At 40.7% G+C, this 15,712-nt stretch overlaps 1 protein-coding gene across 7 annotated transcripts in view; it reads left to right on the top strand.

Annotated features, from left to right (window-relative positions):
• Nucleotides 1-414: 414 nt before the first annotated feature.
• BTRC (beta-transducin repeat containing E3 ubiquitin protein ligase) overlaps nucleotides 415-15,712 on the top strand; it is a 179,474-nt gene continuing 164,176 nt past the window's right edge. For 5 of the 7 annotated variants that reach the window (XR_003001800.1, XR_003001799.1, XM_024734940.1 and 2 more), the window contains exon 1: nucleotides 415-540. Coding sequence is in view for 4 of the 7 variants with exons in the window: in XM_024734940.1 (XP_024590708.1) it covers nucleotides 493-540 (48 nt within the window). In the remaining 3 variants the exon portion in view is untranslated. Of the gene's footprint in view, nucleotides 541-889; nucleotides 935-15,712 lie in introns of those variants that run through there. The other 2 variants (XM_024734944.1, XM_024734941.1) reach the window with 2 other exon arrangements.

A 15,712-nucleotide genomic window follows, 5' to 3' on the forward strand; every position in this document is an offset into this window, starting at 1 on the left:
TTTGTCCTCTCACAGTTTTTTCCAGTATTTGGGCTACAGGTGAGGCACTGGTCGCCATCTTGATATCAATTGCCAGGCAAGACGCCACTGGCGTCGCTCGGTAACCACGGAGACACCGCTGCCCCTCCCATTTCCCCAGCCCTAGAAGCTGTAAACTACGATTCCCATACGCTGATTCTCTACTTGACTGCCCGTTGTCTAGATTCGGCTTGTCAGCCACCGCGACCCTACCGCAGTGGACCGCGGGAGTTGCAGTTCGCGGTGTGGCCTCATTTTTTGCGGCGGGAAGTCCCAGAACTACAAATCCCGTGAGCCAGCGGGCTCACGCACGCGCACGGAACAGCTGATCCTCCCTGGCCCCCCTGCGGGTGCCTGAGAGGTAAGAGGGCGGGGAGAAGGAAGAGGAGGCGGGATCCGGGCTCTGCGTTGGTTGCGGCCTGGCACCGAAGGGGCGGCCCCGGCGGAGTGCGGACTCGGTGGCCGTTGACGAGTATGGACCCGGCCGAGGCGGTGCTGCAGGAAAAAGCGCTCAAGTTTATGGTGAGGAGAATGTGCAGGCCGGGGAACGGTGGAGGCGGTGGCATTGGCGGCGTCGCTCAGGCTCGGGTCTGGGCCGCCATCCCGCTGGAGGAGGGGGCAGGGGGACCCTGGGCCGAGGCCGGGGCCGGGGGCGGAGGCGGCTGAAGGGACGGGACGGGAGTTCCTGGGAGGTAGGAGGGGTTGCGGAGAGGACCCGGAGGTGGGGGCAGCAGCTCCGCCATCTTGTGGATGAGAGGCCAAGTGACAGCAGGAGCTTAATCGGGGAGGGGCTCTGGGCGGCGCGCAGGGCCCTGGAGGGAAAGGGGCGTAGGGACAGTTACTGAAGAGCGGAGGAAGCCAGGAGGAGAGACGCCGTGAGGCCGCTGGCAGGGCCTTCCTTGTGTGAGGGTTACGGGTGAGGCCCGGGAGAAGAGGTGCATTCAGGAGTGGGGAAGGGGAGCGCGGGATAGTGGGAGGAGAGATATTGGGAGTGGGAGGTGGGTGGGAAACGGGCAGCGCTGGATGCAGCTGGATCCAAGGTTAGAGGAGAGAAAGACAGGGCTGGTGGGAGACATAGATTTGTAGAGTTAGGTGGGAGAGAGAGCCTTTGCCTTCAGGGTACAATCCCAGCTTGGCCAAACTAATGTTGACAAACTCTGGAAAGGACTAGGCCTTACTTAGGAAGAAAAGGACTGGGGATGGGGATCTAGCGCTATGATGACAGTCTCTGGGAATGGAAAGGGGTTGACTAGGAACCAGAATTACAAATATCAGGAAAGGGGCTACATCCTCTAGTTTGAAAGGAGAAAACAGGAGAGGTTCATTGGCTGGGGAAACCTAGGTACAGGAGATTAGGGGCAAAATTAATAACTAATAGGGTAAAACAAAACTTAGTGCTAAATTGTAGAGATAGTAAAATGAGGGGACCGGATGCTGTACTACTTTCTGGGAAAGGAAAGGCCATGGAGAATCCAAAGACCCATAAGAAGTGATAAGATCAATGGAGAAATTCAGGAGATAAAAGGGGGAATGCAGGTAGTGAGGAATGGCTGATGTCAGGATTGGTAGTTTTGAGTTTTAGGTTGAAGCACAGTATGAACTTGGACTGGATTTTGTGGGTGTGTTTAAATCCTTTGGAATCTAGTTCTTTAACTTTGAATCATGCTTTTCTGTTTTTGATATGTGTATGTTTGGCAAATTTGTGGAGTCTGATATTTGATGCTTTTAATCTGATGCTTCATTTGTATATCCTAGATGTAAAACCAAACTTTGTGGTTACAGAATGATGGGTTGCATAGACTTACTTCTGTCTTAGCAGGTGGCCATAGAGACGTTGATATTACTTGCAGTCTAGTTTTGTTTTTTCCGGAAGTAATTGTAACCTGTCACTCCAAATCTTATTTCTTTTGTCAGTTATTTTGTGTCTTTGCCTGAGATACCCAAATTTAAACAAACATGGACACTAACCTAATTGAATTTAGGCTTTAAACTGTCCCATTTACAAGAATACTGGTTAAATTTACTATGACTTTACTTACTTTGTATTAGTACTTTCAGAAACACCTAACTAAAGTTCAAGTGTATCTTTAATAAAATTCTGTTAGGCCTGAAGAAGGTTCTTGAGTTTCTACCAAATTCTAAAATATTAAGAAGAGGCTTTGAAATTTTTTTGGACTATAGAAGTGAGAGGAAGTTGCTTTGTATCTACAGCCAGCTTCTAGAATTGAGTCAGAAAAGTGGCAGTTGCTTATTTTTGTTTTCCTGCTTAGAGATTGACTCAATCCTAATCTTGACATGTATCAGGTTTATGGAATAATGTGTTTTGAAGATCATAAAGAGACATTATGAGATCATCTTCTTTACTCCCCATTAGACGTCAGCCTAGGAACATTTTCAACCAATTGATCTCTGCTTGGCACCAGTGAGTTGTTTTGATAATGGTCTCCTGATTGAGTTAAAGTTGAGCTAGAAATGGCCATGTAGTAGTTTACAGCTTTTGGGACACCACACATTATTAAATGTTGAGTCAGTTTCCATAGGGAGAAACCAATTCTTCTTCAGTTTTACAATAGTTACTTTCATTTTTGACCTTGCCTGCTATTGTGGCTGCTGTTTGAGCAAAGGCCAACTGGAAGAGGGTCACCAAGAATGACACCTTAGGGCTTCCCTGGTGGCACAGTGGTTGAGAGTCCACCTGCCGATGCAGGAAAAAAAAAAAAAAAAGAATGACACCTTAATAACTGAAACAGAATGGAGAGTTAGAGATTTTGTATTCCTTTTTAGCTCAGTAACAGTCTTATTATGAATCTGAGTAAGTCACAACTTGCCTTTGATCCCATTTACCCTGTTATAACATGTCTGTTTCCTTAGTCAATTGAGATAGGAAGATATTTTATTTGTGTTTGCACCTAGTAATTAGTGCACAGTACACACGCAAGGATTATCCTTTTAATAAAATTGAAGTTGTTGATAGTATTTGGCTTTATTTTGTCCTTATCCCTTCCTTCAGTTGTGAGTTGTGAATGATAATTTTTATACCGATGCCTGATTTCCACTGTTTAAGAAAATGTAGGGCTTCCCTGGTGGCGCAGTGGTTGAGAGTCCACCTGCCAATGCAGGGGACACGGGTGCGTGCCCCGGTCCAGGAAGGTCCCACATGCTGCGGAGCAGCTGGGCCTGTGAGCCATGGCTGCTGAGCCTGCATGTACGGAGCCTGTGCTCCGCAACAGGAGAGGCCACAACAGTGAGAGGCCCGCGTACCGCTAAAAAAAAAAAAAAAGAAAATATAAAATTTGTTTAAAATAGCAACATGAAATGATATTCTCTTTCATGAATTTTGTTCATTATTATATTGACATAGTACTTTGATTAGAAATTTTATAATAAAATCTTATCAATGAGACTGGTAATTCAGATTTGACCATAATTCACACATGGTCTAGACTTAAAGTTTACCTTTGGATTTTTGAGATATATCTATCTGTCTATTCTTCTGTATCCTATCTGTCTATATGACAAGTTCAGGGATGAATTTGAAGGTTTTTTGTTTGTTTGTTCTGTTTTTATTTTTGGCTGCATTGGGTCTTCATTGCTGCACGCGGGCTTTCTCTAGTTGTGGCGAGCCGGGTCTACTCTTCGTTGTGGTGCACAGGCTTCTCATTGTGGTGGCTTCTCGTTGTGGAACATGGGCTCTGGGTACACGGGCTTCAGTAGTTGTGACACACAGGCTCAGTAGTTGTGGCGCACGGGCTTAGTTGCTCCGTGGCATGTGGGATCTTCCCGGGGCAGGGCTTGAACCTGTTTACCCTGCATTGGCAGGCAGATTCTTAACCACTGCACCACCAGGGAAGTCCCTGAAGTTTATTTTTAAATGGACAGGATAAACCAATCCCAGGATCTTAGAACTGGGAAAATTTGATGCATGCATGAAATAATTTTAGGACATATAAAATAGTTTTTTAAAGAATTGAAAGATAAGTGAAAGTGTAAAGGGTAACTTGCTGTGTAACAAAGATAAATCTGTGGTTGACTGATGCATTTTCTGTTTCACTTGGTGTTGGCTGGGGTGCCAGCGTTTCTGGAATGTTCAAAATGGTCACCTTCTGTCATGGCTGGCCACTGGATGAAAGTTCAGCTAGCAGTAAGGCCTTCTGTCCTCCTTTATGTGGGCCTCCTTTCTCCAAATGGCCTTTCCATTTCCTTAAAGCATGATGCCTGGAGTCTAAGAAGGAGCATTCCTGGAGATAGGAAATAGAAACCAGTCAGCCAGTTCTCCTAAGTCCTAGGTTTGGGAGTTGAGAATGTTGCCATTGGTCAAAGACAGTCAAGGCCAGCCCAGAGTCAGAGGGAGGGAAAATAATCTCTACCTGTAGACAAGAAGAGAGGTATGCATAAACAGAGAGAAACTGCTGGGGGCCATGCCCTTTTGAGAGTGGCTACCACAGATGCTATTCTAGTTGGATGCTCAGGATAAAAATACAAATGGGATCAGCCAAATTTGTGGGTAATAACGCTAGGAATGCTTTGGAGGCATCTCTTTTTTGAGGTTAACTTCTTAAGGAACTAACATGATCTCCTGCATGACTTGTCTTAATAATGTTACTGTAGAGATAATACTGAATGAATTGATAGGATTCAGGAACTTTTCTTTTTTGCCTGAGAACCATATGTATCTAAAAGCAAGAAACTGCATTTTAAAATAAGTATTCAGATTTCTCACTATGTTGGGCTTTTCTTTAAATCAGTGAGATTGATTACCAGCTGGTTGGATGGACATTTGAAACTAGTTCTTAGTTTGTCAGAATTTCTATATATCTGTTACCTGTTCTCAATTTAAATTAGCCTTCAGTTTCTTTTCTGAATACTCATATAAGGTATTGGGGTATGGATTACAAATTAATGATAATTCTCTGCGCTCATTTTCTTGATTCATGTTTGTAATGTACATAATAAATTATTGGAAGTGAATTATTAGATTGGAGTAAAAATTCTTCTACTTTGAATGATTACCAGAAATTTTTTTTTTTTTTTTTTTTTCTTTATTTATATTGGAAGTGAATTATTAGATTGGAGTAAAAATTCTTCTACTTTGAATGATTACAAGAATTTTTTTTTTTTTTTTTTTGCTGCATGTGGGCCTGTCACTGTTGTGGCCTCTCCCGTTGCAGAGCACAGGCTCCGGACGCGCAGGCTCAGCGACCGTGGCTCACAGGCCCAGCTGCTCCGCAGCATGTGGGATCTTCCCGGACTGGGGCACGAACCCGTGTCCCCTGCATCAGCAGGCGGACTCTCAACCACTGCACCACCAGGGAAGCCCTGCCAGAAATTTTTTATTGCTAAATTAGAAAATGAACTTTCAAAGGAGACTACTTGTTATTCTATATTTTTTGTGTATTGTTTAAATCCTAAAAGAAAATAATTGGTTAAGAATTTTTTTCCCTTTCTAAAGGGAGATGGTACATTATGCAAGATCTTGATCATGTATAGATAAAATTATTTGTGGTAAATGGCATTACAATTAAAAAAAGAATGAGAATGAAGAAAGAAAAAAGGATCTTTGTGTTATTAAAATATTTTAAAATACCATGTGCTTTCTAGCAATATTTTAATACAGCATGAAGGTGCTTTCTAAATGTATATAATAAGAATTCACTGTGGATAAAGTAGAAAATATTTACCAATGTTTAACAACTTGGTCACTATAAAGAAAACTGCTTTCTTCCTTAATAAATCAATCCCAGCATCCTAACATTGGCAGTGGAGGAGGGGAAAATCTCTATGGGAAAGGTCCACCTGATCTTACCATTTCAACTAGTATTCCGTAAGATTCACCTTGTACTGGGGAATCTCTGGATAATTCCCTTTAGATTTCTGAAGCCTGATTGAAAACAGAGCTAGAACATTTTACAGAAGACTCAGAGATAACAACAGAAGAATAGATACTGAGAGTAATTTTGAACTAAGCATATGATTTGTTCTCTGGGGCACTACAATCATAGTTCCTGGATTGCCTTTGTATGTGGCCAGGGTGAGGATGGGGAGCAGGGGAGCAAAAGCCACAGAGCTGGGAGAGAATTCCTGCCTGCTTAAGGTGAACACTTTGAGTTGGAACTTCCTTCTGAGGTCTTGCTCCTTTCTGAGATTTGGCTCTCCCTTCAGGGTATACTTGCCTTCCTATTCCTAGGCTTGTGACTGACCTGACCTGACTCTGTCTGTGTCAATAATAGGATAACCACAGTAGAAATGGGAGGGTTGTGTTTATTTATTTTTCTTTGTTTTTTTTTTAAATATGATCAGCCATGAATAGCTAATATGTATTTACTTAGTGTTTACTGTTTGCTATTCTAAATTCTTTACATATACTATTATTTCACTTAATCTTCCCAATAATCCTGTAAGATAGATTCAGTACTATTGTTACTTCCATTTTCAGATGAGCAAACTGATTCCAGGGAGGTTAAGTAACTTGCACAAAGTCTCTCTGCTGAGCAAGAAGCCTGAGATCAAACCCAGGCAGTCTGACTTGAAACCCTCACTTGCACTGTGTTTCATCCTTGAAGAGCAGAGAAACAATGGAATATGATGGCACATTTCTTTGCTGGTCTGATGGGCCGGAGTGGAGAGTTACTGTCCAGACTTATATATAGATTTATTTTTTTTTTTTACCTTTTTTTTTTTTTTTGCGGTACGCGGGCCTCTCACTGCTGTGGCCTCTCCCGTTGCGGCGCACAGGCTCCGGACGCGCAGGCTCAGCGGCCATGGCTCATGGGCCCAGCCGCTCCGCGGCATGTGGGATCTTCCTGGACCGGGGCACGAACCTGTGTCCCCTGCATCGGCAGGCGGACTCTCAACCACTGCGTCACCAGGGAAGCCCTATATATAGATTTCTGATCATTTGAATTACTGAGGAAACGGAGTTGTCACGGTATCATTGTATCAATTGGCTATTGCTGAGTAATAAATATCCACAAAAAGTCATGGCAATACAGTGATAGTTATTTATTCTCATGAATATGTGGATTTGCTGAATATTGGATGACATAGACTGAATTTTGTTGGGTCACTCTGGATTTGGCTGCTCACTCAAGACTGTTCCACATGTTATTCTGGGACTCAGACTGTAGAGGCAGTGACTTCCCAGGCAGAGCTGTCCTCATAGCTATAGTAGAGGCACAAAAGAGCAAGCCCAGTTGTTCAAGTGCCTTTCAATCATTGGTTGTATTATACCAGCTGATATTCCATTAACCAAAGTAAATCACGTGGTCAAGTCAAGAGGTGGGAAAGTATACTCTGCCCTTAGAAAGAGTGGAAGAGAGAGCAACTTGCACAATAATTTACTATAGTAATAATAATCTAGTATACTTGATTTATAGAAGAATGATAAAATGCTTACTATTACAACTATTGTGCTTTCTTTCTGCTCTCCCTTGTTGGCACTATTCTGACTTGCACTTTCACATTTTGGTTACTGAACAACACCTATTGGTTGGATACTTCCAGAATCACAATTTAATACAGCAGGTGTCTTTGTATTATGTCATGTAGAAAAAAAAAAAGTGTAAAGAAATAATCAGAATCTTGACTTTAATCCACAGTGATGCCCTGGAAAGTTCATCAGTATCACAATTCTTTTTTTCTGTACTTGGGAAGGATAAGGTTGATGTCACTCGAGTAGCATTTGTAACAGAATTTGAACTGTAACAGAATTTGAATCAAGGTCATACATAATGCCCTTGGTATTACGTTCAGAGCTCTTAAACTCCTTCTCTGAACGTAAACTTAAGGCTGCAACGATATTTTCTGATGTCTGGGGGACTTTCAGGCTTTCACTGAAAAGTCATGGAAACAGAATTGTAGCATGTGGATAATGTTTTTGCAGCATGGACATGTAAATCCTTGTACTTCTTAGCAAGTACCACACTAAACTGTTAATGTGCTTTTTGTGAAATGTTAGATTATGGGTAATATTTCAAAATATTTGGCATCTGAAGATGTATTAGGAAACACACAAAAAAAGCATCACTTAGGTGATTTTTTTTCTTTTTCTTTTTTTTTTTAAGAAGATGTTGGGGGTAGGAGTTTATTAATTAATTTATTTTTGCTGTGTCGGGTCTTCGTTTCTGTGCGAGGGCTTTCTCTAGCTGTGGCAGGCGGAGGCCACTCTTCATCACCGTGCGTGGGCCTCTCACTATTCACGGCCTCTCTTGTTGCGGAGCACAGGCTCCAGACGCGCAAGCTCAGTAGTTGTGGCTCACGGGCCTAGTTGCTCCTCAGCATGTGGGATCCTCCCAGACCAGGGCTCGAACCTGTGTCCCCTGCATTAGCAGGCAGATTCTCAACCACTGCACCACCAGGGAAGCCCTGACTTTTCTTTACTATATATTCCTTAATGTTTTCTACATTTTTGACGGTGAATATGTATTGTTTTTAATCAGAAAAATTAAAGTTTAATATATTTAATGTATACATTTATAAAACAAGTACCCCAAATGAAGACCTGCACTTGAACATGGACTACAGTGTAGCAAGTGTACTGGCCAGTGGACTTACAGTGGTGGCTTGAATAGACAACTGGCTCTGAGCTCATTTTCTTAACTGAAAAGTCTTAATTGTTAGTCCTACCTAGTTAAGAAGGGTCTCTCTTTCTCTCTTTTTACCCCCCTCTCAGTTCATTTTAAATTGTAAATTGCCATGTATAATGTATTAATTGATAAATTATGCTACTTAAACTCCTATATGTATCCAAGTTTTCATTGGAAATTTAGAACTCTATGGTCCTAAATTGTGCTGGAGCACTGCATTTTCCTGTTAAGTAGTACTTGACAAAATGAATGAGTTGACAACTGAAAACAAGGCATGCCGTGTGATTTGATAAAAATATAAACATAAACCGAGGGCAAAACATTATGTTACACGTGGAGGGAGCTGGTTATGGGGGCAGGAGGGGATGAAGACACAAAGTTAAGTATTATAAAACTTCTGTCTTCCCTAGAACTTCACAGTCTGTTGAGAAGATAGGCATTTATAAATATCTCTTAAGGCACATTTTGGTAAGTGCCAAAATAGAGGCACAAAGTGCTATAGAAGTTAAGGGAGGGGAAATTAGTTTTAACTGGAAAGATCTTTGGAAGGTTTGAAGAAGAGAGCTTCCTATTGGTCTTGTGGAATAGATAGATTTTGACAGACTTGTTTCTGAAGTGGGAAGTTCCAGGAAGAGGGAGTAGTTTAGGTAGAGGCCAGAAGATCAGGAGATGGCCAGCACAGTGTGAGTATATGTGTATGATTTGAACATAAGGTGAATAGCAGACAAGAAGGAAAAGATAGATTGGGAGCCTAGGGAGTTTGGATTGAATCCAGTTTGTATTTAAGAATAATATTATAGTGTACTTGGTATGTGTCTATATAAGCTTTTATTGAAGTAAAATAAGTATACTTTTTAAAGAAATCATAAGTATACAGCTCATTGAATGTTTACCCACTGGTCACTTCTGTGTAACTATTATCTTATATTTGTAGATTACTTTTTGCCTTTACTGGTTTTTAACTTCACATAAATGGAATCACTCCAGTATATATTCTCTAGTGTCTGGCACCTTTTGTCCCACATAAGAAGATTCATTCAGGTTGCTGTGTTAGGTGTAGTATGTTCATTTTTATTGCTATGCAGTATTCCACTGTGTGAATATACTTCAAATTTTTAGCCATTTTATTGTTGATGGACGTTTGGGTTATTTCCAGTTTTGGGTTACTGTGAATTGTGCTATTATGAATAATCTTGTACTTGTCTTTTCTTGTACATATGTACATATTTCTGTTGGGTATATACCTAGGAGTGGAATTGCTGGGTCATAGGGTATGAAAAATGTTTAGCTTTAGTAGAGTCTATGAATTTTTTCCATTTCATACTTTCTACAGCACCATATGAGTTCCAGTTGCTGTACATTCCTGTAACATTTACTTGCTACTGTCTTTTTTCACTTCAGCCATACTAGTGGGTGAATGGTATTATTTGACTGTTTTAATTTGCATTTCCCTAATGACTGCTGTAATCAAGCACCTAAAAAGATTATTGAGGTTTTTGGCTTTTTAAGGTTTACTGGCTGTTTAGATATCCTCTTTTTTGAAGTGTCTGTTCAGGCCTTGGTCATTTTTTTTTTTTAATTGGATTGTCTGCCTTCTTCTTATTGATCTATTCCCTATATTCTGAAAAATACAATACAAATCTTTCAACAAATATATGGTTCTTTTGTAGGAATGTGTGTTTTGTTTTCAGATTTTTTTCATTTAAGAGATCAGTAAAAAAAAGTCACAAGATTTTGTGACTACAAAATACCTACACAGGATTTACAGGGTTAATGGTTTTTTTTCTTACACAACCAATACTTGAAGAAGAAGCACCACTGTCAGCACCATTTTATAAATGAACGAAGGAGATTTTTAATGCCACAGAAGTAGAAAACACATAATCTCAGAATAAAGGAAACTCTTTGAGGTAGGCAAAATAATGCCTTCCCCCCACCCCCCATCCAAGATAGACACTCTAATCCCAAGAACCTGTGAATATGTTAAATTACAGGGCAAAGGGGAGTTAAGGTAACAGATAGAATTTGGTTGCTAATCAGCTGGCTTTATTTTTAATTTTTTACCATACCATGCAGCGTGCGGGATCTTAGTTCCCTGACCAGGGATTGAACCCGTGCCCCCTGCAGTGGAAGTGTAGAGTCTTAACCACTGGACCGCCAGGGAAGTCCCTCAGCTGACTTTAAAATAGGGAGATTGTCCTGGATAATCCAGGTTGGGCTCAGTGTAATCACAAGGGACCCTAAATGTGTAAGAGGGAGGCTGAAGAGGAGGTCATAGTGATGACGTTTGAGAACTCAATCCACTGTTGCTGATTTTGAAGATGCCGTAAAAGAGCCCTGAGCCAAGGAATGTTAGCAGCCTCTAGAAGCAGGAAAGGAAAAGCTAAGCCTCCAGAAAAGAACATATCCCCGCTGAGGCCTTGATTTTTGGCTCAGTGAGACCCATTTCAGACTTCAGAACTACAGGACTGTCAAATAATAAATTAATGTTGCTTTAAGCCACTAAGTATGTGGTACTTTTTTAAAGTAGCCATGGCAAATTAATAGTCTCTCTTAAGATAGTTAACCTAATTGGGGTGTGTGTTTGTGGATAAAATACACATACATATAACATCACTATATTTATTTTTAGTGTTTGGTAACTACCAGTGCAATTCTTTCTCTTTCTCTTAATATTTTATTTTGAATCAACTCAGAATTACAGAAAAGTTTCAAGTACAACACAAATGATATTTTTTCCTGAATCATTTGAGAGTAAGTTGTCACATCATCACCAAATGCTTTAGTGTATATTTTCTGCAAACAAGGACATTGTATATAAGACAACCATCAAAATTCAGAAATTAACATACAGTACAATTACAGATCTAACCCCTTAGATCCCATTCAAACTTTGCCAGTTGTTCTAATAATGTTCTTTTTTAAAAAAATATTTATTTATTTGCTTACACAGGGTCTTCGTTTCTGCAGGCGGGCTCCTTAGTTGCAGCTCTCCAGCTCCCTAGCTGCAGCACATGGGCTCCTTAGTTGTGGCAGAGGGCTCCTTAGTTGCAGTACACAGGCTCCTTAGTTGTGGCATGCGAACTCTTAGTTGTGGCATGCATATGGGATCTAGTTCCCTGACCAGGGATGGAACCTGGGCCCCCTGCATTGGGAGTGCGAAGTCTTATCCACTGCGCCACCAGGGAAGTCCCTCTAGTAATGTTCTTTATAACAAAAGAGTCTAATTCAGAATCACGTACTGAAATTAGTTGTCATGTCTCCTTAGTCTCCTTCAGTCTGGAACGGTTCCTGTCTTTAACTTTCATGACTATGGCACTTTTGAAGATTATAGGCTAGTTATTTTGTAGAATGATTCCTCAGTTTGGGTTTATCTGGTGATGTTTCCTCATGATTAGATTTGGGTCCTGTATTTTTGGCAGAAATACCACAGAAGTGTTGCTTTATTTTACTTATTGCCTCCTGTTGGGTGACACATAATTTTTGTTTGTCTTACAACTTTTTTTACTTGATTAAAGTGGCACCTGCCAGTTTCTTCTTTAAAACTAATGTTTTTATAGTAAGTATCTTGTGGGAAGGTACTTTGAAACCATGTAACTATCTTATTCATTAGATTTTCAATCTATTTCTAACAGAATGAGTTTATGAATTCCTGTTTTATTTGATGGGTTATAATACTATCTTTTACTTATTGCCTACTATTCTTTTTTTTTTAATTTCTTTTTTTTTGGCTGTGTTGGGTCTTCATTGCTGCACGCGGGCTTTCTCTAGTTGCGGCAAGTGGGGGCTACTCTTCGTTTAGGTGCGTGGGCTTCTCATTGTGGTGGCTTCTCTTGTTGTGGAGCACGGGCTCTAGGCATGTGGGCTTCAGTAGTTGCAGCACGTGGGCTCAGTAGTTGTGGCTCGCGGGCTCTAGAGCGTAGGCTCAGTAGTTGTGGCGCACGGACTTTGTTGCTCCGCAGCATGTGGGATCTTCCCGGACCAGGGCTCGAACCCATGTCCATTGCATTGGCAGGCAGATTCTTAACCACTGTGCCACCAGGGAAGCCCAATCATTATTTCTTTTGACACTTAAATTGTTCCCTGTTTGGCCAGTGAGAGTGCTTTCAAACTGCTTTCTTTGTCTTTGTTATGTATTTCTGTCATTCTTTGAACATTGTACTTTTTTCCCCCAGCCCTGGAATCAGTGATTTCTCTTTTTTTTTTCTGGTTTCTTTTAGGAGAGAATGATATATAGAAGTCAATATCTGGGTGTTAGGTATACACATTGCTATTGGGTGTCACTGCTCCCAAGTCCTCTCACTGGACAGAGATAGGGAATATATGTATGTGTAAACGTGCATACACATGCGTGTGCACACACGTATCGCTATTTTAATTTTATCTACATATTTATTTAAAACCATGAGTTCACACAGGTATCTCCAATTCTAGTCTAATACAACAAGGTTTATCCAATAATTTGCTTTCCATAATTGTAACTCCCTTTTCTGTTAGTAAGTTGGCTCTCATTATCCTCAACATAATTTCTTTTTTTTTTTCAACATAATTTCTTAATCAATCCCCCCTGTATGTGACCAGTCTCTCCTGTTGCTGCTGTTCCTGACACCCATCATGTGGATGCCATCCTCACCTTATCAGTCTCCAAAATCCCATATTAGGCTGCTGCCCCTAGCCCCCATTAGAAGACCCTTCTCATTTCAGGCTCTGATACTGTGCACTAGGTTGCTCTCCTCACTCCATTTGGACTTGAGCACCTTGTGCAGGGCTACTAAGGCTGCCATATTCCTGTATAGACATTCTCTTTATCCTGCTAGGGTTCTGACATCCTGCTGTAGGTCACTGCAGATCCCTCCATCCCATCTCATGTACACACTTGTTTTCCTTGACCCTCACTAAACTGAATACAGATTTTTCACTTTGTAAAACTGAAACTCTGTACCCATTAAACAGTCCCTGGCAATTGCCATTCAGTTGCCTTCAGTCCCTGGCAACTGCCATTCTACTTTGTTTCTATGAATGTGACTACTCTAGATACCTCATAAATGTGGCACCATACAGTATTTGTCTTTTTGTGACTGGCTTATTTTTCTTAGCATAATGTTCTCAAGGTTCGTCCATGTTAAGGCATGTGTCAGAGTTTCCTTCTTTTTTAAGGCTGAATAATATTCTGTTGTATGTATACATCACATTTTGTTTGTCCATTCATCTCTTGCCAGACACTTGGGATACTTTTACCTTTTGGCTATCGTGAATAATGCTGCTATGAACATGGGTCTACAAATATCTCTTCAAGACCCCAAAACGCTTAATTTTTTTTTTATCTTGATCTTTTGTTGGCACTTTTATGAATTCATCAGTTTTCCATCAGAGTTCTGAAAATGCTTTTTCATTCAGTTCAGCAGTATAGTCAGTTACCAGAAACCTGTACTTGTCAGAGTCTTTTCCATGAATATTTTACCTTTTACATTTAGATGTACAGTCTGTCTGGAATTTTTATGTTTGATGTGAGGTAGAGGACAGAATTCAGTTTTGTTTTGTTTTTCATCTGTTGTGTTGCATGGTCACTTTTGTCATATACCACCTGTCTATATATGTGTGTGGGCTTGTTTACAGGACTTTTCTGTTCCAGTGGTCTATTTATCCTTGTGCCAATATCATACTTTCTTAATTACTATATTGTTATACCAATTCTTGATATTGGATACTGAATGTCCCTCAGCTTTTGCATGTCCGTATATATTGGAATCAGCTTAATTTCCACAAAACATCCTCCTATAACTTTTATTGGAATTGCATTGAATCTATATATAAGTTTGGGGAGAACTGAGATCTTAACACTATTGAATTTTATAATCTATGAAAATGGTATATCTTTCCATTTTGGGGGTCTGTAATTTCTCTGTGTGGGGGCCTTTATATATCTTTTGTTAGATTTATTCCAGGTATTTGGTGTTTTTAGATGCTATTTTTAAAATTTAATTTTCTGTTTGTTGTTGAGTGTAAAGGTTTTTTAAAACCCGAGCTCCATGACCTCCATTCAGTATAAACACATGGGAGTACTTTTTTCTGAAAGGTCTATAATTTACGTCTGAATCTGATTCCCACTGGGGGCAATAACAACAAAGAAGATTAGAAGACCACTTTAGTTATTTGACTTTGAGTGGATTGGACTAGGGACGGGGGGAACAGACAGGCAGGGAGGCTGCTTAAAGACTATGTAATAGTCTAGGCAAGAAGCCACGTGGGCTTGAGCTAGGGCAGTCGGTATGGAAAGAAGGAAAGATATTCAAGGAATATTCTGGAGATACAGTGGGTAAGGTTTGCCTGGAGTAAGCTAGGAGAAAAGAAAAAGAGAAAAGAGAAGAGTAAAATATGACTGGTGTCAGGCGTGTTCAGGGCGATTAGTTAAAGGGAAGGTTGCCATAGCAGTAGGTATGGCAAAACAAGTATTTGGTGGGTAAAGATATTGGAATAGTCCCTAACTTTAATAAGGAGACTAAATTTAAGATATACATATAGGGTTTCCCTGGTGGGGAACCAAGCAGATAAATATCCAAGCAGATTTGGGGACTCAGAGAAGTTTAGAAGGGCAGGATATAATTTTAGAGGGGAAAATAGTGACAAGGAGTCTGGGTGCAGATATTCTGGGGAGATTCAGTAGGCAGACAACATCAGTGAGTACTGAAAAGAGGCGGCAAATCCTCTGTTTCGAGTTTGGGCTCAGAAACAGAACTGGAATACCCAGCAAGGAACTAAAGAATTCAGTCTACTCATTAGTGCCCACTGCAGTAGTACTATACTTTATTATTTGGAGAGCATGTTAACATGTAGTGCAGATTCTCAGCTCCTCTTCCCTCCACTTAATTTAGTAGACCTCAAGAATCTGCATGTTTAACAGGCATCTCAGTGTTTCTGATAGAGATATTTTTCAGATCACACTTTGACAAAATGTCTAGACTGCTGTGTCCTGGCCAGTGTACCAACACAGAGGGAGTGGGGGAAATATTGTGCCTAGAGCCAGAGTAAAAGGTGAAGCCTTGTACATGGGGAACATAGCAGGAAGCAGCTGAGTTAACTGGATTCAAGAGTGGAGGCAGGTCGTAATCATT

This window comes from Neophocaena asiaeorientalis, unplaced genomic scaffold, assembly GCF_003031525.2.
Source record: "Neophocaena asiaeorientalis asiaeorientalis breed wild unplaced genomic scaffold, Neophocaena_asiaeorientalis_V1.1 scaffold240, whole genome shotgun sequence".
NCBI lineage: Eukaryota > Metazoa > Chordata > Mammalia > Artiodactyla > Phocoenidae > Neophocaena > Neophocaena asiaeorientalis.